Here is a 26,363-nt window from a genome sequence, read left to right as displayed (position 1 = left end):
AGAGAAGAATGAAACTGTGAATGGATGAGTCAGCGGAGCGGGAGTGCTTTTAAATGCTTTTAAAATACAGAGAGCAAGAAACAGCCCCCAGCTGCCCTTTTGGTAAAATGAAGTAAAATCATAAACCAGATCTGGGGGCCCATCCGGAGTCTCCCCTTCCTCCTGCCGGCCCCCCACCTGCAGAGAGGATAGTGGAGGAGGAGGGAGTGAAAGAAGGGGAAGTGGAGGAAGGGAAAGGAGAAAGGGGGAGGGGGAGGGGGAGGAGGGGAGGGGGAGGAGGAAAGGGGAGGGGGGAGGAGAGGTGGCCTCTGGGGACGGGAAAAGCCATCTCTCTACCTGGGCCTTAATTGCAGATGATTTCATTAGCTCAGTCCTGATGAGCAGGAGCTAATGAGAGAGAGGCTGGCAGGTCTAAAAATAGCAGTCCTGCTCCTTGTGTTGTAAAGGGTCCCCCCCAGGGCCTGCCCCCCTGGCCTGCTGTCAGCCTCCGCTCCCTCCTCACCACCTCACGAGGGCCACGTTCAGATGTGATGGGAGCCCAAGAGGGGACCTGGCGCCAGGCCGCCAAAGCCGGGGCCCTGCAGCAGGAGGGGCTCGTGGACGGAAGGAGCCGTGGAGGACGCTGCAACCCTACCTGTTCTTGTAGCAGCAGGACGCTTGTCTGGGGCGGCCGGGTGCCGGGGCAGCGCCCCGAAGGAGACTAAGGCAGAAGAGCAGCCAGGAGCCCATGGGGTGACCACCAGGCGAGCAAGCTGTCCACTGAGCCCTGCCGAGGACTTGTCCACCCGGGAGGGGCCTGGCACGGTTTCCTCTCGGGAACCCCCGCCCCCGATGCTCCTCAAACAGAGATCACTTTGGAGGTTGCCGTCCCCGCTCTATCTCTCAGTGCCCTCACCGGTAAAACAGGCGACAGCTGTCCCTGCCCAAGCTGTGGGGACAGCGTATGGTCTGGGCATGGAGTTTGGACCAACGCCTGGCAGGTGCCAAGACCTCTATAAGCAATTGCAGCCGTTATTATTACAGTGATCACCATTATTATCTGTCACCGGGGCCCCTGAGAGACGTGCTAGCTTGCACTTGCCCGGCTTAGAAATGGTCATTCATGGCCAGCAACACCGGGGGCAGTGACATTTCCACACCCGGGGACAGTGCAGGGAGCCCCTGGGCGCAGCGATGGGTGGAGCCCTGTTCGGAGCAAGCCTGCCGTCTTCTCCCTGCGTCCGGGGACCACCCAAGCCTTATCCTCTCTCTTCCTGAACATCATCATCGGGAGAGTGGGAAGTTTTGCACCAGGCCGGTGCCACCCTCTCCCAAGTGTACGAAATTACAGCCGCAAACCTGACCCGCCCTTGTGGGTTGTCAAGACTGTCAGTACCCGTGCGGCTACATTTCTCCTGGTGGCTTAAAATGTGGGTGTGACCGTGTGTTTGTGAATGGACACCTGGGTATGGTTTTCATATGTAAAGCTCTTGGTAGCAAGAGCTGATGGAAAGAATAGGGGGGCCTCGGAAATAACTGAAACAACGTAGCTGTTGGGAGGAGTGATGTTACTTAAATAACGCACGCGATTCCCTCAGCCTGGTCTGTGTCCCTGGGAAAGGGCTCCAGGGCAGGGACGACCTCGGTCACGTTCGCAACCAGAAGGAAGGGGGCGCTTCTGGCACAAAACTGGGGGCCAGGAGCCCCCTCACCCTCAGCACGGGCTGTGCCACACGCTGGCCGTGGACCTGAGGGGGTCAGGTGACCTCTCTGCGGCTCAGTTCCCTCTTCTGAACCATGGAAAGCCCAGGACTCCTGACGGGTTTGTGAGGTTCGGGACGACAAGGTGCTCCAGGTGCCTCGCAGGACACCTGAGTGACAGCCGCGTCAGGAGTGAACGAATGAAAACTCACGGAATGTTCGTTAGTTCATGAAATGTTGGTGTAGATCTTAAGTAAGATCACAGACTTCTTAACAGTCAAAAACCACCCCCCATTTTTCCAAAGAATCAGATGGACTCCTGGAATCTTGGACGAGAGAGTAAAGGTCCGGGCAGGGCCAGCCCCTCCAGGGTCCTCAGTAACCCCCAATTCCTGGAGCATCCCACCCACATCCTTGGCCGTTAGCACGGCTCCCACATCCCCGAGATGGAGCTGTGGACCAGATGGCCCTTCCTCCCTCCACTGACGCTGGGCCCTTGCGGGAAGAACGTCCCTCCCAGCCCAACTCTCTGAGCACAGGAATGTCGCTCGTGGTCAGCCATCCTCCGGGGGCGAGCATAGCAGTTCAGCAGGGGGCCTGGGCGTCTTGGCGGGTCTGCGGCTGGATTCACCACCGTCACCCCTGCTGGCTCCCCCGTGAGTGCAGGTGGGACGGTTTCATCAGAGGTGCCACCAACTTAAGAGCCACGAGCTCCATGGTGATGGGGCGTCAGTGGGATATACTCATGAGGAGCTCACACCTCCGTTCTGACTGCCACTCAGGAAAGACCTTTTGCATAAATAACCCTCCTCAGACCTGGAACCGCTGCCTTCCTCCTCCACGCAATTCCTATGTCTCCCGAGATTCCTGCATCTCTGTTTTCCTCAACAAAGGACTGTTAATTAGTCCCAGAACCTAAAGAAATCCCTCTCCTTAAGTGGGCTCAGAACCGTGCTGAGACTGAAGCCTCGTGGCGCAGTCGTGGCAGGGCGGGGGGCGACCAGCTCTGCTTCTCCCATCAGCATCCCCGTCTTCACAGGGTGCATGAATATTAGATTAGGACCCCAAGAACTTGTCAAGGCCACACTGGGGGTGGGAGTCACGCTGGAGAACACAAGTCGCTCAGACCAGGGCGCGTGGTTGTTGCCGCTTTGGCTGATGTTTCCTGGACAGAGAAATGGATGTGAAATCAGGGGTGTTGGATCACGGTGCTGCATTCATTACCAAGGAAACCCAGAGGGAGAGGCAGGTTTCACGCTCCCTGCCGTAGACGAGATGGCATGAGACAGGTTTCAATGTTTTGCTTTAAAATGAGACTTTTAACATTTCTGAGACAGAGTGTTTTCTCTGGAGACGATGTGTCTAATGGATAGTGAATATCCATTATTTTAATAGACTTTATATTTTAGAGCAGTTTTAGATTTATGGAAAGACTGAGCAGGAAGTACTGACTTCCATACACTCCCTCTCTCCCTGCACAGATTCCCCTGTTGTTAACATCTTGCATTGTTACAGTTAGTGCGGGACATTGTTATAGTTAGTGCGGGACATTGTTACAGTGGATGAACCTGCACTGACACGCCATCATCACCCAGGGTCCATAGTCTACCTTAGGGTTCCCTCCTTCCCTCCTGGTGTTGTATGTTCCATGGGTTTGGACAAATTTGTAATGATACATATCCATCATTACCGTATCACACAGAGTATTTCCACCACCCTAAAGAGCCTCTGTGCTCTACCTGTTCATCCCTCCCTCCCCTCAACCCCTGGCAACCCCTGATTTTTTTAGTGCCTCCATAGTTTTGCCTCTTCCAGAATGTCACGCAGCTTTTTCAGATTGGCTTCTTTCACTAAGTAAAATGCATTTACGTTTCCTCTGTGTCTTCCATGGCTTGATAGCTCCTTGGATATCCATTTTTGAAGCTAAGAGAAATGGAATCTGTGCATTTTCCAGATTCTCAAGCAAATCCTGGGTGCCAGGGGACCCCGGTGGTAGGTGCTGGAATTCACGGTGAGGAGGACTGGCCCAGTGCCTGGTGGCCCAGCTTACTTGGCAGGAGTGGTTGGAGCCACATGAGCAGGGCGGTGGCCTTGGGGGCACAAAGGACGGCCCGCAACATCCTGGGGGAAAGGGGACCCTGAAAGCGGGCCAGGGCTGGGAAGGGGAGAGCAGTCCTGCACACAGAGTGGCGGGGGGCGAGCGGGATGCAGGGCGGGATGGAACAGGCCTGGATGGCTGAGCCACAGACCACGCGGAGGGAGACCCGTGGGCAGCTCAGGTGGCCCCCCGTGGAGACACTTGTACCACCCAGGACACCTCGGAGTCTGCACCCCACTGCAGCAGGGCTCCCTCAGGGCCCACTTCCTCCCACGAAGTTAGAGGCTCTTCCACGCGGCTGGAGGCCAGTGGCGACAACACATTCTGTGTGCACGTGAAACCTGGGGATGACTGAGAAGACGTGAAAAATGCACGGAACCGATTGAGAAGGAATTGGCTGTGCTTTGCGCCCCCATCGCTGCGACGGGAGTTTGGCAAAGAGGCACAGAGGAAAGTGGGGGGGGAGATTCCTCGGGTCTGAGGTTTCCAGCAGATGCAGACCTGGCCCTGGTTCTTGCTGGAGGCTTCTAAGCAGGACCGTGAGGGGACATGGGTGCAGGGGCACGTGACTCCGCCTGTTCTCGGCCGAAGGCAGGGCCTCTTCAGGAAGGAAGGATCACATCGTGGTTTGAACGCACATCAATTTTAAGTTTAAAGGCCCAGGTGAGATTCCAACCGCGCTCATCCTCATGGACACGTCCTCCGAGAGGCAGGGCACCCCCCGCCCCATCCTCACGGGTGACAGGGGACTGGAGGACAGTGGGCAACCCCTTGCCCGTGGTGCTAGGAGACGTGCCACAGCAGGGCAAGCCGACCCTGAGCACCGGCTCGGGGGTCCTCTTCTGAGCGTGCCCCCCTCCCCTGCCCCCGTGATCTGCGTCCGCCCCTGGGGGTGCCTGTCCCCCCCACAAACTCGCGCCGTGTGGGGCTTCACAGTGGGGTCCTGCTCGTGGAGAGGGTCGGCAGGTACCCTCACACTCTGCTGGAAATGGCGCTTTTCCAACTTGTGTGAACAAATGGCCGCCTCGGGAATCTGTGCTGAGCAAAATGATGGCAGAAGAAAACGAAAACACAACCAGCCACAGTCTCAGGCGTCCATCCTGGCCCCGGGGCACCTTCCTGAGGTCCAGGCGCACCCACGGCATCTGCGGGTGCCCGCACTCAGGCCGGCTGCTCCGGGGGTCCGCCTGGTGGGCAGACCAGTCCCGGGCTCCGTAGATGCAGGGTCTCCATCCATGACCGGCCTTCCCTGACTCCACGGGCAGGAGGGGTGGGGCTGATGCCCATGTGCGGTCAGGGGAGATGTCTGATTCGGATTGAGTGGAAAAGAGGCAAACGTAGCAACCTTTTATGTTTAAAATACACATTTCAGGAAAGAGTTTTGAAGGACAGACAAGGATGCCAGTTACCTGGGGCTCCAGTGATGCCCTGTCCATCCCAAGGCTGCAGGCAAAGCAGCAATGTGGGGCCTGCGACAGCCCCTCCTCAGGGGAGTCCACTCAAGCACGACCCCCATGCCTGTCCCACATTAGTAAAACCCGCCGAACCTCTGTCTGCCTCTTATGATCACCGTGCACTAGCAGTTCTAGACAATGTCCACTCCGCCCCTGGAGGGGACAGCACTGGAGTGAATGAAGCTCTCGGGAGAGAGGACTCAGCAGCTGGGATAAATCCAGGAAGGCTCCTCGGAGGAGGCGGCCCACGTGGTAAAGGGCATTGCAGAGCATTTCAGGCACGGGAAACTGAGTGCACTGAGGCTGAGCGCTTGGAGCATTTGGCCCACAGGGAGGGGATGAGCTATGGGAGAGTCGGTGCAAGTGAGCTTGGGGAGGCGAGTGGGGTGAGAACAGCCCACGAGTCCTCTCAGCTGCACCTGGAGGGTGTGGTCTTTGGGGCCACTGCGTTCAAGCTCTGCCTCCATCACTTACTGGTTGGGAGACTGGAGGCCAGGGACACCCACTCTCCACCTGGTTGCCCATCAGTAGAGCAGAGGAGGGTAAAGGTGGTCTCCTCTCTGGGGGTGGGCTGTGAGGGTAAATTTGAGGATACAGTGAAAGGCTGAGCTCCGAGTGGAGCTCTCGGTGGCCACTTGACCGTTCTCCCGTGGCTTTAGCTACGGTCGGGCAGGGAGGGGGGTGCATCGCGTGCTTGGCGCCCACCTCCCTGAAGCCTAGGTCCCCGCCAGGGACAGGTCCTGTTCTGGAGAATCAGTGGGGGAAGAGGCATCCCTGGGGGCACTGTGCACAGAGCAACCCCCGCCGGGGCCGTGCTCAAGGCCTCCTCTCCAACCCTGACCTTTACCTGAAGCATGTGCTGCCCCTGGGGCTGCCCTGGTCTCCCCTGGCTGCCCAGCACCTGGCCGGTGCCTGGAGCGTGGAGACGCAGTGAGCGGGGGGGATGGTGGACGGAAGGAGAGAGGGAGGGAGGCAGGCTGACTCCGCCGGGGGAACGTATTTACTCCCCAGCACAGCCCCAGCTACAAGCTCACCTCTGGCTCATTTGATCTTTCTCAGCGCAACTAACAAGAAAAATAATTTAAAAAGCAAAAGGGGGGACTTTCAGCACCACGGTGCACGTCTCCAGTATGCCAGACTCGGGGAGGCGCAGCCCCCTGCCCCCGTAAATGTCAGCAGGCTGCCGCCAATGCGGAAGCAGACCCGGGTGTCACTCACGCCTGTTCGCACGCAGCATGCCGTCACCTCGTTCTTCTCACGGAGCGAGCAATTAAAAATGATGAGGGTAGAGGGTTAAATGTAAACCCTCTTGGTGGGGGGGCCGCCGGGCTTCCTTTCATGGGTGCCGCGCGTTCTTGGCAGACGCTGTGGATAAGCATGGCTGCACCTGTCTGCTGCCAGCCAGTGAGATGGGCACGGGGCAGAGAAAAATTTTCTAAGAAAGGGCTTTGCGCTGTCCTGGAAAAAGGAAAGAAGCGGGTCTCTGCTGTTTAGCCGAGGGCCTAATTATGGTGCTACACAGGCAGAGTAGCGAATCGGTGTGATCTTCAGATTTCAGAACTGATCCGAGCCAGGACCCTGTGCCGCAGATTCTAGCACGTGGAATGCAGAGTTTTCACCTATGAGGTGTGCGCACCAGCTGCAAACGTTAGGAATGCACAAAATTCTGAGAAAAACGGGCTTGCCGCACGCTTTGCGTTTTGGGCATCAATTAACTAGATATTAGAAGTGCCCAGGGCCCTGATAGAGAGCGCTGGTGTCTGTAACGACTCTGGGCCTGCGTATCGCGGGGACACATTCTACAGTGTCATCTTCTCTCAGCAAGTTCAGTTTGCTCATCGATAAAATGAGGGGCTGGAGGAGATGGTCTCTGGGGCGGCTTCCAGTCCTGACATCCTAGAGGTTTGTGACGCTCCTAGCAGGCGCTGGAGACCCGGTGAAGCTCTCGCGGGTCCCCGCGTGGTGCGGTACCCGGCCCACAGACACGCGGCGCGTGAAGGCACGCAGGCAGCTTCCAGGATGGCAGCTCAGAGCCCCGCTTCGTGAAGCCTTCATCTCCCTCCCGGGCCCCAGACCGCTCTCCCCTCCTCTCCTCCGACATCAGCGTTTCCCGTCTCTTTGGCCTGCGCTTGGGCCGCGAGGGGAGAGGCCGTGGGGAGGGGAGCTGGGGTCGTGGATCACGGCTATTTCCAGGGAGGTTTTGTGAAGCTCTGGGCATGTTCAGCCTGGGGGGCTGGGGGTCTTGAGGGGCAGGAAGCTGAGGCCGCCCTTCTCCCTGTCCTTCCAGCAGCCAGGAGGCAGGGACTCAGGGAGGCCCTGGAAACTGCTTCAGGGTAAAATTCACGTACATAAACCTCACCACTTCAAGTGAACAACAATGCAGTGGCGCTCAGTACATTCACGTGCTGAGCAGCCGTCAGCTTCCTCTGGTTCCAGAACTTCTCGTCACCCCGAAGGAGACCCCGTGCCCATCAGGAGTCACTCGCAGCTCCCGGCCGCCACCCAGCTGCGTCTGTCTACGCTGGCCGCAGCACCAGCCCTCCCGGGTGGGCAAGGGCCATGGTGACGGCCACCAGGAGGCCCCACAGTCAGCAGACAGCACCCTTGGGGGATAAAGGGAGACACCCACAGGGACGCAGCCGCGCCCAGCGGATGACCCACGAGAGGCTCCCTCGGGGGCCCCAGGGCCCGTTGGGGGGGGCTGCAGTGTCCTGAGGTTTCACAGGCCCTGCTGGCCTTGTCTCCTCTCCCCCTCCCCCGCAGGGGCTCCCTGCACCGTCTCCCTGGTGATGCATCGTTGCTGGGTGGGTGGATGAATCATCTAGTTGAGGAACCCTCCCTGGATTCCTTGCTCTCTTTCCTTCCTTTGCTCCTTCTCTTCCTGGCTCTTGAAGTTCTCTCTCCCAAGCAGACGACGTATCTGAAGTGTGTGCAGCAGTCCTGTGACCCACTGTAGCTAAATGTGGAGGACGTGCTTCTGAAGTCACAGCGGTGGACCCCTGACTCAGGTCACTGGGTGTTGTTATGGCTGGAAAAGGCTATGACCCTCTCTTAACATTGGCCCCGAAGGGAGGCCGTCCCATCCGCTCAGGACACCTCCTCAGCCCCAGACGCTGCTGGACCTTCCTAGAAACCCCTGGAGTGACACGGAGGCCCTTCCCTCCTGGCGGGGAGTTCCCGAACCCGGCCCGTCTCTGGGAGTCTGCAGGTCGTCCCACTGGCTGAGGACCTTCCTGGGCGCTTGTTTTGACTCTTGTTCGTCCCCAACAGCCTGGCTCCCGTCACACTGGCCCTGAGTCCTTGACAGCCCGCACTCCCTCTGCCCAGGACCTTTGCACGTGCTGCCATGTGGCCTGGAAAGCTCTCCCCTGCCCCAGCTCTCCTCTTGCATCCCTCGGTGCTCAGCAGAAGCACCAGGACCTCATCCTCGGGAAGCCCTCCCGCCACACGTCTGGGTCAGGCTCTCTCAGAACCGGGCTCCTTCCTTCACGCAGAGCCCCCTGCCCCCCGCCATCCCCTGGGAGCCACATCCGCAGTGTGACAACCCACCCCTACTCTGAGCCCCATCTGGCGGTCACTGTGCTTTTTGCTGACTGTTGTGTCCATAAATCAACACGAATGGATGGATGTTGGTGCCCCGGGAGCTCTGCGTGTGCAGCTGCCTTCACCACAGGGCAAGGGGTTCCACCAGGGGCAGAATCCTTGGGCAGCCCTGGGGCAGGGGAGGCCACGGGGGTTCCAGCAGTAACTCAGTGGGCCCTCAGGGGGCGTGTCGGCAGGGACACCAGGATGACAGACAGAGACTAACATTTACGCAGCGCGAAGGAACACGCATCTCGGTGACAGATGGCCAGCCAGGTGCGCCCCTACCCTTCATCTGGATGGGCAATGTGCCAGCCCGAGGACAGCCAGCCCAGACTGCCGACCAGCCTCAACGCTGCTTTCCCGATTTCCCGGCGAGGGGTGAGGGAGGGGAGGCGCCCGGGAAGACGGAATCCTGCACATGGTTGAATTTCCTGGTGCTCAGGCCTTCCCACCGTGTCCTGCTGGACGCTTTCCCGGGCGTTGGTCTCTCACGTGTGCTTCTCGAATAGCCATTGACGGTGCTGTTGCCGCTCTAAATGCTGGGCCTTTTCAGCGTCGGGTCACATTTCAGGAGTAGGGCAGACGCAGGCGGGTATCCGTTCTTCTCTGGACGGCTGCTCGGAATGAACAGGGCTTGGAAATGGAATCCGTCCTGTCCGAAGGGAGAGGCGGGCGCTGGGGGCCAGGCCTGGGCTGCGGAGGGGGAGCCGGCCCCCAGTTGTGCGAGAGGGTCAGAATGCCAAGTGCTGGCTGACCCCACACATCCCGCAGGGCTCCCCTCCCCGCCCCTGGGGCCCCCAGCCTGGCCCGGCCCCTCTTGGTGACCCCGTAGAAGCCTGTGCGATTCCACCATCTGCGCTGCCATTTCCCAGTCACCTCCCACCCGGAGCCTCTGCTCTGTGTTCCCAGGTAGATCCCCAGAGCCAGGCACCAGGGGGCCCATAAATGTTTGTGGGATGAACGACCTTGTGTGACCTTGGCCCAGTGCTGTGCTACCTGTCTCCTCAGGTGGGTAACACGGGTACCGGCCGGAGCGCAAGACAAGTTGGGTTCATGCAGCCTCTACGCTGCGCTGGCCCCGTTCATCCTTTTCTGCTGCTCCCAGAGGCCTCTGCTCAGAGAGGCCGCTGCTGGTCGGGTCACACACCTGGCGTCCCAGCCCCATCCCGAAGGGGCCTGCCGGTGTGGGCATGGCTGCAGCGCACACCTGCGCCCGGAGCTCACGCTTGCCCTCCTCCGCGGCGGGCATCAGTGCATACACCTCCCCACCCTCCCGGGACCCCGCCCTCGGGCAGGTGAGTGCTGAGTGCTGCCCCCAGGGCCCAGGGGCCGCGGCCACCACCCCTCCAAGGGGACGGAGGCAGCGGGGGCTGTGACTGTGCGTGTTTAAACAACTGGACCTGATTTCTCTTGGGAGTTCTCCCGTCTCTTGTCACGTTTGTTTAAAACTAGTGGAAGTAGTTAGCAAGCCGCAGAGACACATGGCGGGGCTGGGCGGTGGGTGACGAGCGCCCGGCAGGCCCCACATCCCGGCTTCGGAGGGAAGGAGATGCTGTCTCCCTCCAAGCAGGTCTCCTCCGGTGGAGCCTGAAGGAGGTTGTGACCCCGGGGCCTGCACATCCAAGCAGGCATTTTCTCCCCATGAAGTGAGGAAGACCTTCTTGGACCCTCATGCTGGGACCACAGCACCCGGCCAGGCCTGCGCAGGAGCTCGTGAGCATGCGACGGCCTGGCAGCACCCTTGCCCCTAAAAGAGGAGGACATTTAACTTGCAGAGATAGAGGCAGACTCCAGAAATAAAGAGGATGCAAGAGGAGGAAAGGGGGTTGAAGAGGAAACAAAGATAGAAAATTGGGCAGAAAGTGCTAAGGTTGGTAAATGCCTCAGCACTGCTAGGTCCCAGCTACCTACCGCATTGCCTCTGAGCTTCCTGGTGGCCAAAGCGAAGAGGGAAACTGCCTTGGGGCAATTCACCAGAAAAAGGCAAATGGGCTTCTGGGTGACAGGAACCGTTCCTGCCCCAAGACCTCAGATGTGTCTCTGGAGAGTCTGCCCCTCGAGTGCTCGCTTCCCTTTTTTTTTTTTAACATCTTTATTGGAGTATGATTGCTTTTCAATGGTGTGTTAGTTTCTGTTGTACAACAAAGTGAATCAGCTATATGTATACATATAGCCCCATATCTCCTCCCTCTTGCTTCACTTCCCATTTTTATGGCAAGACGTCGTGTTTGTAACCTTCTGAGCAGTGTTTGCATGTTGAGAAATTTAAACCCACGTTCCTCAGGGTTTCAAACGGGAGTTCACTTATTCGGAGCTAAAGTGCCATGAACGCCCCTGGTGTCTCAGAAGAACAAACCTTCCTGATCTTTTCCTTTGAAAGAGAGACACAGCCCAGGCACGCACAGGAAGGCACTGTTCTGAATTCCCTTCCTTCTGGAAAGCTGGCACCCCAGCACCGCGGGCACTCGGAATGGCCCCCATCTCCCCGCAGGCACGTTCCAGCTCCTGCTTCCTCACTGCCGAGGGCTCTGAGTCTCAGACATGATGGCGAAACCAGCCTGTTGGGTTGAGCCGATCAGACAAGCCTCAGTTGCACTGAAGCTGGAGGCTGGGTTCCATGTTGTCCCAAAGCCCCCATGCCTCTCCTCGCGTGGAGGGCCCGAGTCAGACCCAGGCTGGAAAGATGTTAAGAGTACCCACGAGGAGAGGCCCAACTTTATCATCATAGGTCACATCTGGTGGTGCCACCTTTAATGTCCTGAGGGCTCCCGTCCACTGAGGACGTCTGTCCCCTGCAAGGTCCCAGGCTCCTGTGGACGGTATCCTGACCTTCCTGTTGGGGCAGCTCTTAGGCGGGTGATTTTTTTCTCTGACAGCAGTGTCCACACTTCCCTCAAATGCCACCAAAGCTCTGCGCCTATTTTTTAAAAAATATAACTACACCATCACTTAATCCTGAAGAAACTCAAACCTTCCCGCTACTGTCCAATCCCATTCATGTTATTAGAAATTTTCTTTCAGAGAACAAAGGGCTTATTCATGTACTTTGTGCTAATCTCCCAGCAATCATAGAACTGTCATTTTTATCTCTGTCAATGACAATTGGGCACCAGAAATGGTTGATCCACTCAGTTTTTTGCTGATTTTAATTTGTTTACTGACGGGGAGAACAGGACTGCAAAGGCAGTTTGGAATTTTCCTGTCACTTGAAAAGGAACGTGATTATTCCCTCACCGGGGGGGGGGGGGGATAGTTCCCTGGAGCCACAGCCCACTCCGCACCTTGGTTGCCCTCGTCCACCCGAGGACCTCTCTGTGAGCTCTGGAGTCTGTACACGCGCGGAAATGTCTGGTTTCCTCACGTTTAAAAACACTTTTATATTAAACCCACACGTGGGGATTGCTGGGGACTGGGGAGAGTCTGAAGTGAAGGATTTGAAACGAGGGAACGTTCTGTTATTTATTATTTCAAGGCAGCCAACAATAAAAGGTGAACGCAGGAGCAAACACTTATCAAACCTAACAGTGAGGAGCTTTTTTTAGTTTCTAGAATAAATAGTAATTAAATCATGTAAGCTGTAATTTCATGACTGTGAAATTGCTTAAAAAACCAATCCTCCCACCATAATTGCTGAGATACCCACACTTTTATAAATACTAGGTAACTTTATCCATCGTTTTTATCAGCAGAATGTGACACTGGCTGTTGGTGCCTCATAATTTACCACGGCATTAGGTGGCAGCTGCAAAAGCACACGTATGAAAAAGGCACTAATGTGATCCCGGTGAATGCGCAGCTTCCAAGATGTCTTTTCCTGCAGGGGGTTTACAAACGGTCCAGGTGATGGAGTCATTGGGAGGGGCTGACAATTCAGTGCCTAATTACTGTTTGGGAAACACAGCAGCGTGCCTGCCCTGCAGTGTCAGTAGACCATCCGCCTTCCACGCCTGCTTCCAAGTCACCGAGAAAGCTCTCGGCTGCCCCAAGGTCACCAGGGAATTGGTTGAGGGTAAAGAAACTCCTCCCCCCACATGGCTTAGACTCAGGTTGAACCCAAAGTTGATAGTGACGGGGAGACACGTTTGCAGAAATAAGAACAGCTGTGTTTCAGAGAGAATGAACATGCATTCATTGCTTTTGGTCGATGTTCCTTTTTCTAAGGCTTCAGCTAATTCCCTAGGGGGTAGAGATAAAAACCAGTGCCTGAAGGTCGAAAAGTCAGTTAAATCACCACTTTCTCGAAGTTCATTAGAGACCAAGGACCCGCTGCTGGAAATAAGCTGTGAGCGGGCGCCTGCCCGCCAGGCTGGTCCCTAGCGCCCTGACCTTCTCCCCCTCCTCTTGCAGTCAAGTTCAGCAGCTGCCTGGGGACCAAGGGGACACACTATGAGACCGACAGCATGGACTTCAAAGTCAGGGCTGACGGGACGGTCTTCGCCACCCGGGAGCTGCAGATCCCCTCCGAGCAGGTGGCCTTCACCGTGACCGCGTGGGACCGCCAGACGGCCGAGCGCTGGGACGCCGCGGTACGGCTGCTGGTGGCCCAGACCTCACCCACGCGCTCTGGACACAAGGTAAGGTGTGACTACATGCGGGGAGGGGGCTGGGTAGGGGTCCTTCCTCCTTCAGGTCACCGAGCAGAACCTCTGCAGAGGCTGACACTTGAGTGGGCAGCATGGGCCGGGAGGGGGACCCCTGACCTCCCATCTTCCCAGGCAGGGCTGCCCACAGGCTCCACCCCCGCTGGGGGTAGTGCACAGCTGTCAGCACCCTTTTTCGGACAAGGGCCCCACAGCTCCGCTTCTCACCGGGCACCTCGCCTGCCTGAGGCTTTTAGCCCACCAGCCCCGGAGGCTCCCAAGGCCTGGAGGGACAAGAAGTAAGACAGAGGCCACGTGGCTGGCCTTGCGAGGTGGCCAGAGTAGCTGGCGTGAGACTGATTCAGAGAGAGGGAAATGGGGAGGGGGGAGGGAGGGGGAGGGGGGAGGGATGGCACCCTTCACATAGACACACACCAGCCACTGTCACCCGCCTCCGCAGCCCTCCCTCCAGCTTCACCTCTGACTTGGCTGCATGGCCCTGTTGACCGGACAGGAGGGGTGAATTCACTTCCCCTGGTCCTGAAAGGCCTCTCAGCCCCACAGGCCCCAGGAATCCAGGACCAGACCCCTCAGCCCCCAGAAATCCCCACATTAGGTTTCCCGTGTCTGAGGGGGACCAGGTCTGCTTACCTCTGCCCGTCCCGTGTTTCGGCAGCTGCATTGGCCTCCGGCATGAGGGCTCCCCGGTCAGCAGAGACGTTGCTGCCCAACTGACCTGCATGACGGGTCCAGCTACACACGTCCACCTACATGAAGGGTGGACCCGTGGGGAGGGAGATGCCCTTACAGTCAACAGGAGGCCTCGGGGTCATCAGTGTTATGATGTGTGTGCGGTTCACCAGCAAAGGAAACACACCGGTTAAAGCAGGACAGGCCGTCGGGGACAGCATTTGTGTGTATTCCCTTGGAAAAGGGTTCAAGGGAAGTAGAGGGTTAGACCAAGTTGACAAGATCCCTTTCTACAGATATGCCCAGAACCTCACAGGACTAAAGGGCTCGGTGAACCTCAGTGGGAGACAGTCTGCAAGTTTCCCCAAACCTGTTTGACCAGGGAACCTTCTTAATGGGACATCTTGCAAGGCAGGTGTTCCGAGGAACCCACTTTGGAAAACAGGGGCTGTGTTTCATTGTGTCTTGTTAAACAACATAGAGGTGGTTTTGGTCAGAAAAGGGAAAGTGGTGACTCGGTGGATAGCCTTATTTGGGGGTGAGCTGACCCCGTCTGGAAGGATGTCCTGAGTGCCCTCGTGGGTGCGCTGAACCAGGTGTTGAAACACGCTTCTAACAGGGGCGCCCCACAGATCGTGAGCCTCACCTTGGGAATGTTGAAAACCCTGAGACACATGGATGTGGTTTTCCATTCCTTCCCGAATGACCGTGACAAGCCACACCCTGGTGAGAGGGCAGCGTGGCCCACGCAGTGGCCCCTCCCTGTCGGCAGCCAGGCCAGGGGCAGCAGTGGGAAGGCTTACATCCCTGACTGTGATGCAAAAACTGCGCCTTGTGGGCAAGGAGTAGGGCTCCCTAACGCCCGTGGATGGCCTCAGACAGAAGGCACTAATTAAAAATATAGGGACTTCCCTGGCGGTCCAGTGGTTGAGACTTTGCCTTTCAATGCAGGGGGTGTGTGTTTGATCCCTGGTTGGGGAGCTAGGATCCCACATGCCTCGCGGCCGAGAGACCAAGACATAAAACAGAAGCAATACTGTAACAAATTCAGTAAAGACTTTGAGGATGGTCCACATCAAAAATAAATCTTTAAAAAAGTAAAAAGAAAATAAAAATAATGACACCTTTTGTCAGGCATGTTAATGAAGCAATTTCTGATGCAGTTAATCCCCTCATCCTCCAAAAAGGGTGACTGCAGTTAGTCCCCAGGACACATGAACCTCCAACCCCCCAGCAGGCAGGCCCGAGAAGCACCCGATCTGCAGATTCCACATCCCAGGCTCAGAGCATCCTTGGGGGTGACTTTGTGGGGTTACACCCTGAGCACATGAAACATGACCCTGTAGGTGGCGGGCAGAGTCTCTGCAGCCCACCTGACCCAGTCCTTCCCTGTTTATTCCATGTCGCCTTCGTTGCTGATGGCTCCCTGCTTCCTCCTTCTTCAAATCCAAAGAGCCCTGCCTTGACTTTCTAGGACCCCACCTAGACCCTGCCCTAAGCGTGTCCACATTGATCCTCACAACATCTCCAGAAGTGGGCGCTGTCACTGTCCCCACTTTACAGGTGGGGAAGCAGAATCCTGTGACTGAAACCTCTTTGCTGCATGGGAGAACCGATGTTCTGGAAAGGAGTGAAAAAACGACTTTCTAGGGACAGCTGAGCCCGGCATCGTAACGGAGCCTGGCTGCCCTGGATTGTCAGTTTGAATCAAGGCTTCTCCAGCTTACTGGCAATGTTCTAGGACAAGCATACAACCTCTCTGAGGTTTACTGCTCTTGAAAATGGGATAGCAATGTTACCTACATCCTATCCAAGGGTTGTTGAGAGGATTATGTGAGATAATACGAGGTCAGGCAGGGTGCAGGCTCTATGAGAGCCCTGTCCCCAAAGAGGCCAAAAATAGTTGCTCTTATTGCTGTCATCGGCATGGTCCCAGCCCTCTGAGTCATGTGCTCATCATGGCCACTGGGCCCTCACCAGGGTGGTGCCAGGGGGACAGGGAGGAGGGTCTTTGTGGGACACTGGGTCACTCAGTTGATGTGCCCTTACAGAGACCAGTGCCAACCTTTGAATAATGTCACTCTGTGTAAATGGGTTAAGGTGATGCCAGATTGCTGGTGTCCTTAGTCATCTGCCAGAAGCAAATGTAAGTCTTCTCCAGTGGAAAGTATCATACCAGACGTCAAATTATATCTCCTTTTATATACAATGTCTAGCACTCAGCTGAAAATGACTGGAGGGACAAAACAAGATAAATAAAAATCAAGAGGAGGAGCAGATGATAATCAAAGACCCACAGGGCTCCAGGTAATAGTTATCAGACGTAGATTTTATCATAACTATGCTCACTGTCTTTAAGCACATTAAATGCAAGATTTTGACAGAATTGGAAGATTAAAAAAGAATTAATTGGGCAGTTTAGGACTGAAAAATATAACAAACAAAATTAAGAGCTCACTGGACAGATATATCTGCAGATTAGACACAGTTGAAGAGAGGATTAACGAAGCAAAAAACATCAGAAGAAATATTCAGGCCAAAGTGTAAAGAGATATCCAAAGAGAAAACGCAAAGGAAAGAGTAAGAGGTATTGGGAAAATGGTAAGAAGTTCTAACATGAGTATGTTTGGAATATGAGGGGGAGAGATAAAATGGAGCAAAAGTAATATATGAAAAAATATTGGCAGAAAATATTCCAAAACTGGCAACAGACATCCAGGCATAGATTCAAAAAGCCCTATGAACTCTAAACAGGATAAATATAAAGAAAACTGCACTTTGGCACTTTCTTAGTCCATTCAATAGGCTATAACAAAATACCATGGACTGGGGGGCTTACAAACAATAGAAATTCATTTCTCACTCTTCTGGAGGCTGGAGGTCTGAATCAGAGTGGCACAGGGTCAAGTTCCCACGAGGGCCCTCTTCCAGATTGCTGCCTTCAGACTTATATCCTCACATGGCAGAGAGCAAAGATAGGAGGCCAGCTCACTCACAACTCCTGTAAGGACACTAATCCTGTTATGGAGGCTCCATCCCGATGACCTTCCCTAATCCTAATCACCCCCGAAAGGCCTCACCTCCTAATATCATCCCACTGGGAGACAGGGTTTCAACAAAAGAATTTTGGGAGGACACAGTCCACAATAGGCATTTTAAGGTAAAATAGTTGAAAACAAAAGTCAAGGAGAAAATCTTGGAAGCAAATAGAAAAGACAGAGTTTCTTTGAAAGAGGAATAATTAGATGTAAAACTGACTTCTCAACAGGAACTATGGAGGTTGGAAGACAATGGAATGATATTTTTAAAGTGCTAAAGAAAATAGAGTTCTATTATTCAGTAAAACGTCCTTCATGGAGTAAAGGTGAATAAAGACAGTTTTAAACAAATAAAAACTGAAAGAATCTGTCACAAGTTGTGTTCTTCAGGCAAAAATAAGATGATTTGAAGTAGAAAACCAAGAATGAGAAGATTAAGTAGATGGGAAAATACCAGTGTATGATTACAGGGTAATGTTTTGTGGGATGTAAAGAAGATGACTCAAATTCATGACAAGAATGGCATAGATTTTGAGAAGGGACAAATGGAGTCAAAGGGATCTAGGATGCTTGTGTTGTCCTGGAAGATGATGGAAATATCAAACTAATATGATACTTGGATGAGACACATCATTAAGAGCCATAGTGATGGATACGTTACTTTAAGGTGCACATGAAACGCTGACCACAATTGACCATAGTCTAGGTCCAAAAGTAAATCTTAACTTCAGGAGTTACCTAAAGTCTGCATAATGTCTAAACTAGCACTAAATTGATAAAAATGTATCTGTTATAATAACAGATATTTATTTCTCTTGGAATTTTCATATAATTCTAACACTACCAGATATGAAGATCTTATGCTATAGCTGGATAATTTAGTATTAGTAACACAGCACTGGGCAGGGGACAGCTAAATTCTCCCTCCATTCTAGATGTATTTCTTATTTAAATATTGTGACCTTTTTTAGTCTTCATATTTAGGCAGTATTTTTTAAAAGACCCTTAAATAACATAATTTGTCATTTTCCTCAGTAATCAATATGAATTTTCAAATAAACATGCTTCTTAAACAGTAAAAAAGAGTCACAGGATTAATTTCTAACATAATAGTTGGAAAATAGAATAATAAAACTTATCAATCCAAAAAAATGCAAGGAAAGAAAAGTGAAATGATAGAATAGATTAGATATTTGTCTTTGAGTAAGATGGTAGATTTACAAATATATTATTAATTATAATAATTGAAAATAGATTCACTCATAATTAAAAGAAAACAAATTGACAGGTTATATTTTTAAAAATCCAACTATATGCAGCTTACAAAAGATACATCTAAAAATATAAGGATAAAAAACAAATACCATATGCTAACACATATATGGAATCTAAAAAAAAAAAATGGTCATAAAGAACCTAGGGGCAGGATGGGAATAAAGATGCAGACCTACTAGAGAACGGACTTGAGGACAAGGGGAGGGGGAAGGGTAAGCTGGGACGAAGTGAGAGAGTGGCATGGACATATATACACTACCAAATGTAAAACCGATAGCTAGTGGGAAGCAGCCGCATAGCACAGGGAGATCAGCTCGGTGCTTTGTGACCACCTAGAGGGGTGGGAGGGAGGGAGACGCAAGAGCGAAGAGCTATGGGGATATATGTCTATGTATAGCTGATTCACTCTGTTATAAAGCAGAAACTAACACACCATTGTAAAGCAATTATATTCCAATAAAGATGTTGAAAAAAAAAAGTATAAGGGTAGAGAAAGTTGAAAGTCAAAGCATAGGGAGGGAAATACCGTGCAAATACTAATCAGAAGAAAGTTGGTGAGGGCTCTGTTGCTGTAAGAATGAAATTCGTGTGCACTTGTAACATGACTTCAGAATATTTGAGCAAAAATTGATAGAACTAAAAGGAGAAATAAATAAGTATACAATCAATGGTAAATTTTAACAACTATCTCTGAGTAAATAATAGAACAAGCAGACAAAATGTCAGTAAGGAAATAGAAGATTAGGAGCACAGGATTAAGAAGTCTGACCTTAGTGAGATGTATATAAAACACAGAAACCGACTGCTGCTAAATACAGATTCTTTTCAAGTATACTCAGAACATTTACCAAATTTAGCCATAGGCTGAGCCTTCAAGCAAAATTCAGCATGCTTCAAAAGTTTAGAATCAAACATAGTTTATGTTCTTACCTCAGAGCAATTAAGCTAGAAGTCGATAACAAAGAAAATAACTGAAAAATCCCCATAGATTTGGAAGTTAAGTAAGTGCCTTCTTATTAACCCTCGGGTAGAAAAGATATCACATGGAAATGAGAGAATATTCTGAACTGAGTAATAAAACTAGCTGGATGTAGCTGAAGTCGCACCAGATAGAAATGCGTAGCCTTACATACGTATATTGGAAGATAAGGCAGAAAATCAGTGATGTTAACATTCACCTCAAGAAATTATAAAAAGAACAGGAAATGAAACACTTTGTGTTTCAACACAAACAAAGGAGAAAATAATGAAACAGAAAATAGTAGAATCAACAAAGATACAAGTTGGTTCTTTACTGAACTGTAGACTTAGTAAGAAAAAAAACCTGCAAATAATCTCTATCTGGAATGGAAAGAGGACATCATGACCAATCGCACAGACATTAGAAAGGTCATTTGCAGGCATTATGTACAATTTATACCAATATATTTGAAAATATACGTGAAATGGATAACATTCTAGAATATAAAATTTACCAAAACTAACATGAAAGGAAAATCTGAACTGTTTTATTATTATGAACAAAATTTTAATTCAAATTTTTATCACAAAAAAATACCCACACCAAGATGGCTCCACTGGTAAGTTGTAACCAAGCTGTAAGGAGTTGAAACTCATCTTACAAGAGGGGTCACTTCCCCAACCAAATGGACAGCATGCTGAAACCAGCAAGAACCTTGAAAGAACAGTGAGAGAAAGGATCACTACATGCCAGTCCACTCATAAATAGAGGGGAAAAAAGCCGAAGCAAAATATTAACACACTCAAATTCAGCCATGTTTACATGGGATATATAATGGCCACATTCGTCTGTTCCAAGAATGCGAGATTTGGTTTAACGGTTAAAAGTTAATCCAAGTAATTCAACACAGAATAAAGAATAAACATCACATGGTCATCTGAATAGTGACTGTTAAATTTAACTTCATTCAGGATGAAAATATTCAACAAATTAGGAAAAGAAGAGACCATTCTTAATCTCACAAAGGGTGTCCACAGCAAACATCCAGTCTACAGTCGGAATACTCGAAGCCTTCCTTGACATCAGAAATAGGACAAGGACACTCTTACATTACCCGCCAGAGCTTCAAGCCGGTGAGGTCAGGGAAGAAAAAGAAATTGGAATAAATAGAACTAGCGTTATGTGTAGCTTATATAATTGTGAATGTAGAAAATCCGAAATGATCTGTAGATAAGTAATTAGAATTAATGAATGATGTTAGCAAGGGCGCTGGATATAAAAGCAATTGCACCTCTACGGACCAGGAATAAATAGTTAGAAAATAAAATCTGAACCAGATACCAATTACAATAGCATTAAAAATTATAGTTATAAACCTAACAAAAAATTTTCAAGGCCCTTACATATTACTGAGAACAATTAAAGAAGATCTTTAAAAATAGAGGGATGTGCCCTGCTCATAACATAAGAGACTTAAAGTTGTGAGGATGTCAATTCTACCCAAAGGTTTCTATAGATTCAATACAATCCCAACAAAAATCCCAGGATGTTTTTTCTTTGCTTGTCTGTGGAAGGGTTAAGAGCTGACTTTAAATTTTTAAATAGAAATACAAGGGGCCAAGGATAACATAGAACCACACAAAGATGGGAGGACCTGGTGTTTCGGACATCAAGACTACACGTAAAGCACACCAGTTTCTCGACCTCACCACTGTTGGCATGTGGGACCCGATCATGCTCCGACGTGGGCCGCCCTGGGCACTGCAGGATGTTCAACAGCGTCCCTGGCCCCCACCCCCTAGATGCCAGCAGCACCCCAGCACCCCCGCTTGCACCCAAATCTGTCTCCAGTCATTGCCAAATGCTCCCCAGGGGCAAAATCACCCCATCGGAGAACCACGGAACTACAGTAATTAAATGGTGTCGTTTGAGAGCAAAACAAATGGAACAGAATAGCCAGCCCAGAAAAAATACTTAATGTTTTAAAAAATCGTCTTCATGGAGGTTTAACTTTTATTCAACACAGTTCACCCACTTCACATACACGACTTGATGAACCTTGTCAAATGCACACGGTGCCAACACTTGATTTGTTTGAGTGGCACCAGATGGCAAATGCCAGAAAGCTACAGCCCACAGGTCACGTCTGGCCTGCCACCTGCCTGTTGATGGCCTGAAAGCTAAGAATGGTTTCTGTATTTTTAAATGGTTGTATAAGTGCCTGTATTAATATCCTCGACTTTGCTTCTTGGCCTACAAAGCCTAAAATATTTAACTATCTGACCCTTTAACAAAAAAGCCTGCTAAGCCCTACTTAGAATAGTGGGTGAGGACTATCTTTTCAATAAGTGATGCTGGGCCAGTCGGGTACCCTTAAGGGGAAAACGTGAAGTGACCCTGTACCACACTCTACACCCCAGATCAATTCCAGGTGGATTGTAAATCTGAGTGTTCAAGACAAACCAAACAAATGGAAGAGAATATAGTGAGTGATGTGTGGGGAAAGCTTCCTTATACACAACCCGTGAAGCACGGGGTATCCAGGGCAGGTCAATGATTGGACCTGGTTACAAATAAGAATGTACTCATCAGAGCACGTACTTAAGAAAGTGAAAAGATAAGCCAAAGCTGGAGAGAGAATATTTGTGACACTTAATGACTGACAAAGGAGGCACGTCCAGACTATATAAAGAGAGCCTCAAATCACTACATAAAGACAGATAACCTAATGATAGAAGAAAAAAGAACACAGGCTGTCCACCAAAGAGAAGAGCCAGGGGGTGGATCAGTGTGAGGGCCTGTCAACCTCAGCAGGGCAACGCAGATTAAAGCCGAAAATCCACCAGAATGGCTAACCTTAGAAAGACTGGAAATATCAAATATTGGTGAGAATGTGCCGAAGCTGGAGTTACCGTGTGCTCTTGGTGGGCGTGCATAATGGTGCAGCCTCTCTAGCAACAACGGGCGTTTTCATTGGAAGTTGAATATACGTTTGCCTGGTTGAGAGGAAAACTGTTCCTCTTCTCACACTTCTGACACCAAAGGTGTAGGTTTTCCACCCCAGCCGGTTCTCTGACTTTCCGTGGACACCAACTAGGTGTTCTCTAATTTTTTTTTTTAATTTTTTTATTTATCTATTTACTTTTGGCTGTGTCGGGTCTTTGTTTCCATGCGAGGGCTTCCCCCAGCTGTAGCAAGCAGGGGCCACCCTTCATCGCGGTGCGCGGGCCTCTCACTATCGCGGTCTCTACTTGTTGCGGAGCACAGGCTCCAGACGCGCAGGCTTAGCAGCCGTGGCCCACGGGCCCAGTCGCTCTGCGGCATGTGGGATCCTCCCAGACCAGGGCTCGAACCCATGTCCCCTGCATCGGCAGGCAGACTCCCAACCACTGCGCCACCAGGAAAGCCCCTGTTCTCTAATTTAATTCAGTTCTGACACTCGCAGCCCGGAGTCAGCGCAGACCCCGCAGGCTCAGGGTTCAGTCCCAAAAGCCCACCCCAGTTCAGGCGTCAGTTACAAGTGGTGGGTCTCCAGGTTACTCGCTTCCGCCCAGCTTGGTTCCCACGACCCCCACCTCAGTTCAATAATTTGCTACGATGGGTCACAGAACTCGGGGCAACACTCACTTACTATTCCTGGTTTACCATGAAGGATATTATAAAGGACACAGAGGAGCATCCGATGAAGAGTTACATAGGGCAAAGTCTGGAAGGGTCTGAAGTGCAGGGGCTTCTATCCCTGTGGCAGCAATGGGGTGCACTACCCTCCTGGCACGTGGACATGTTCACCAACATTGAAGCTCTCCACACCCCAGAGTTTAGGGATGTTTATGGAGGTTTCATCACGTAGGCATGATCGATGAACTCGACCTCCAGCCCCTCCCCTCTCCCCAGAGGATGGGGGGTGGGTCTGAGAGCTCCAAGCTTCTAATCATGGCTTAGGCTTTCTGGTGGCCAGCCCCCTCCAGGAGCCCACCCAGAGTCACCTCACTAGATCAAAAGATGCTCTCTCACCCAGGAAATTCCTAGGGACCTAGGAGCTCTGGGTAAAATACTCCTGTCAGCCCATCACTGCAGAGATTACAAGGGTTTTGAGAGCTCTGTGTCGGGAATGGAGGGCAAAGGCCAAATGTGTATTTTTTATTATGCTGCTGGTTTCAGGTACAAGCCCAACGGAAGTGTGTGCACATTCGTACCAACAGCTCTGCACCAGAATTTGATAAAGCTGAAAAGAACCCAAACACTCATCCTCATTAAGTTGGATAAGTACCTGGTGGTGGATTCATACAGTGAATTCCTATATAGCAGCAAAAACGAACAAAGCAACAGGATGGGTAAATCTCACAGACACGTATCGAGGGAGAGAGGGCAGGCACCCAGGCACGAAGGTGCAGACTGTGAGTCCAGACGTGGCCAGCTCAGAGTGCGTGCACAGCCGCGCAGGGGACCGCTGTGGGAGGGGAGAGGAGGTGGCCCTGGTGGGGGCCTGAGGGACGTGAGGGGGTCCTGGGGGCAGGTGTTCATTCTGTGATCATTCGTGTGTCTGTTCACTGACGTTTCAAGCGCTTTCCTGCATGTCGTTTCTAATTCACGATTTTCAAACATTTTTTAATGCATGCAGAGGGCTTCCTGCCTGGGTTTGGAGAGGTGGGGAGCTCAACGAGAACGTTGGCAGCAGGAGTTGTGTTAGCAGTAGTTTCTAGAAACACAAGGGCCTCCTTCAAAGGAGCCATTTGCAGCATTAAAAGTCCCGAGAAGCTCTTACCAAAAGGAGCCTTGAAGCAAATCCCTGGAGGAGGGCGCGAGGGGACCCCCTAATTTCCCGGTTCTGTAAATTCCATCTCTCCCGTGTCAAGGTCCCGTCATGCGCAGTCTCCCTTGTCCGTTATTCCAGCGACTGTGGAGCCAGCAAAACTGACAGCTTTCCAGTTAGGTGAACCATAAAAATTTGGCAACTTCTCCCCTTTTCCTTTCCTTTCTTAGCAACAATTTAAAGGCGGTCTTTTTGTGGGTAATACAAGCAGGGCTGGAATCTGGAAGAACATTTTTGTGTGCAGTCTTGCAGGAAAGCTGATAGCAATTCAATTAGAAAATGTAAATGAGGTCACGTATTTCCCACAGGAGTGCCGAATCGCCCCCGAGGAATCAGAGCAATATTCCAGCCTAACAGTAAATACTGAAGATAAAGTTCCTCGCACCGTGGTCATCTGACTGGCTGCGGTAGCGTTTGGAATTGTCAATGGGACCTGTGGGTATAGTTTGCAAGAAAGAAACTGTTGTTTATGAAACTAATATTGGGTCTTAGAGTGTGTCAGCATCTATGAAAGATAAACTCAGCTGAGCGTTACCCAGCAGCCGGACCAGGCCCAGGTGCTGAACCGCCTTCTTTCCTTGGGGTCTCTGCCTCCCCGGGTGGATGGGCTGAACTTTTCCCCCCAAAGTTCCTGTGTTGAAGTACAAACCCACAGAACCTCAGAATGGGACTGGGTTTTCAGATGTGATTAGTTCAGGTGACGTCCCTAGGGCGGACGGACCCTAATCCAACATGACAAGTGAGCTTATTAAAAGGGGAATTTGGACGCAGACACGCTCACGGACAGAACTTCGTGTACAAATGAAGACAGGGATCGAGGTGATGCTTCTACAAGCCAAGGAACCCTGAAGATTGCCGGCAGCCACCAGAATCTAGGAGAGGGACTGGGACGGATCTGCCTGGCCCTCGGGAGGGACAGCCCTGCCACGCCTGGGTCTTGGCCTGTGGCCTCCGGAACTGAGACATGAACGTCCGTTGTGGAAGTGCCCCAGTCTGTGGTGCTTTGATTCGGTGACACCAGGGCACTCAGTCACCAGGGGTGTGGCCGGTGCCTTCCAGCTGAGGTGGACGCCCGGCCCTGGGGGTGTGCCGACAGGCCCAAGGCAGCCTCCCAAAGATGGGATGTGAGTCTGGAGCCGGGCATCCAAGCCAGCAGTCCCGATGCCTCTAGTTCTCTCCTCACCTCTGCTTGCGTCTCCACGACCGGCGAGGACGAGTCTTGCCAAGACCCCGATTCTTTAAGCCCCTGGAGTCCATCACCCCCATCCCCACGGTCTGCGCCCTGCGAGTGGGCAGAGCCCATCTTGGTATCGTGGACGCCCAGGTTGGTTACAAGACAATGGAATGGAGAGGGCCTGGTTGAGAAGCAATTCCTGCAACCCCCTGGCGGTGCAGCCCCTAAGGAAAGTCTGGCCCCCGAGCGGCCCTGCGTCCCAGCGTCACCCGCTTTCCATGAGCGCCAGAGGGCTAGTGGCCGCGCCTAAACGCCTACGCTGCCGACTCGGAGTTTCAACCAAAGGGGGACCGTGGAGCTTTCCACGCCAGGTGTCACCTTGGGAAAGCACCTGAAGGTCATTAGGTGGAGCTGAGTAACAGAGCGCACACCTTCAGAAAGTAGCAAGACGGTCCTTTTATGCTTTTCCAAAAGACGGTCTCAGTGTGACTGAGAAACAGCAACTCCCAGAAAACAGACAACAGTGTGGTCAGCGAGCTTGCAGACGGCCGTCTACGTGCCTGTTTTCCCCGGGAGGACGGCAGCTGCGTTAGTGAGTGACAATGACCTCGTCGCTCCTGCCCGTTCAGACGGTGCCGCCCACGCGGGCCTGCTTCAGGCGCGGGCTTGACTGCCTGGCGGACGGCGGGAGAAACAGGTGTTTCCTTCTCCACGTCAGAGACCGCGCAGCTGCCGGGAAGGAGGCTGTCCCCTGTCCAGAGTCCGTGGTCATGAGCACAGCCCGGCAGCCCTCCCCGGCGATGGGCGATCAGTAGTAGATCTCAGCGGATGCGCGGAGCTCCCCAGAAGACTGCAGCGTTTAACTCTGCCAGCGTGGAGGCACGAGTGATTTCTAATTGCTGGAAGGTGCGTTTTCTGCAGCTGTGGAGAGCTGCCCTCGGGCGGGGCTGCTGGCGGCCCTGGGGGTCGGCAGGAGTTACGTGGTGGAAGAGGTCCAGCTTGGGCTGTGTTTCAG

At 52.1% G+C, this 26,363-nt stretch overlaps 1 protein-coding gene across 12 annotated transcripts in view; it reads left to right on the top strand.

Moving 5' to 3' along the window:
- CDH4 (cadherin 4) overlaps positions 1–26,363 on the top strand; it is a 569,973-nt gene that overhangs the window by 389,888 nt on the left and 153,722 nt on the right. For all 12 annotated transcript variants that reach the window (XM_082428306.1, XM_082428302.1, XM_082428305.1 and 9 more), the window contains one exon: positions 13,165–13,391. In XM_082428306.1, the coding sequence (XP_082284432.1) occupies positions 13,165–13,391 (227 nt within the window). The remainder of the gene's footprint in view (positions 1–13,164; positions 13,392–26,363) is intronic.

This window comes from Balaenoptera physalus (genome assembly GCF_965194825.1).
Source record: "Balaenoptera physalus genome assembly, chromosome: 16".
Classification (NCBI taxonomy): Eukaryota; Metazoa; Chordata; class Mammalia; order Artiodactyla; family Balaenopteridae; genus Balaenoptera; species Balaenoptera physalus.
The sequence above is the reverse complement of the archived record's forward strand: the minus strand, read 5'-3'. Positions and strand labels throughout refer to the sequence as shown.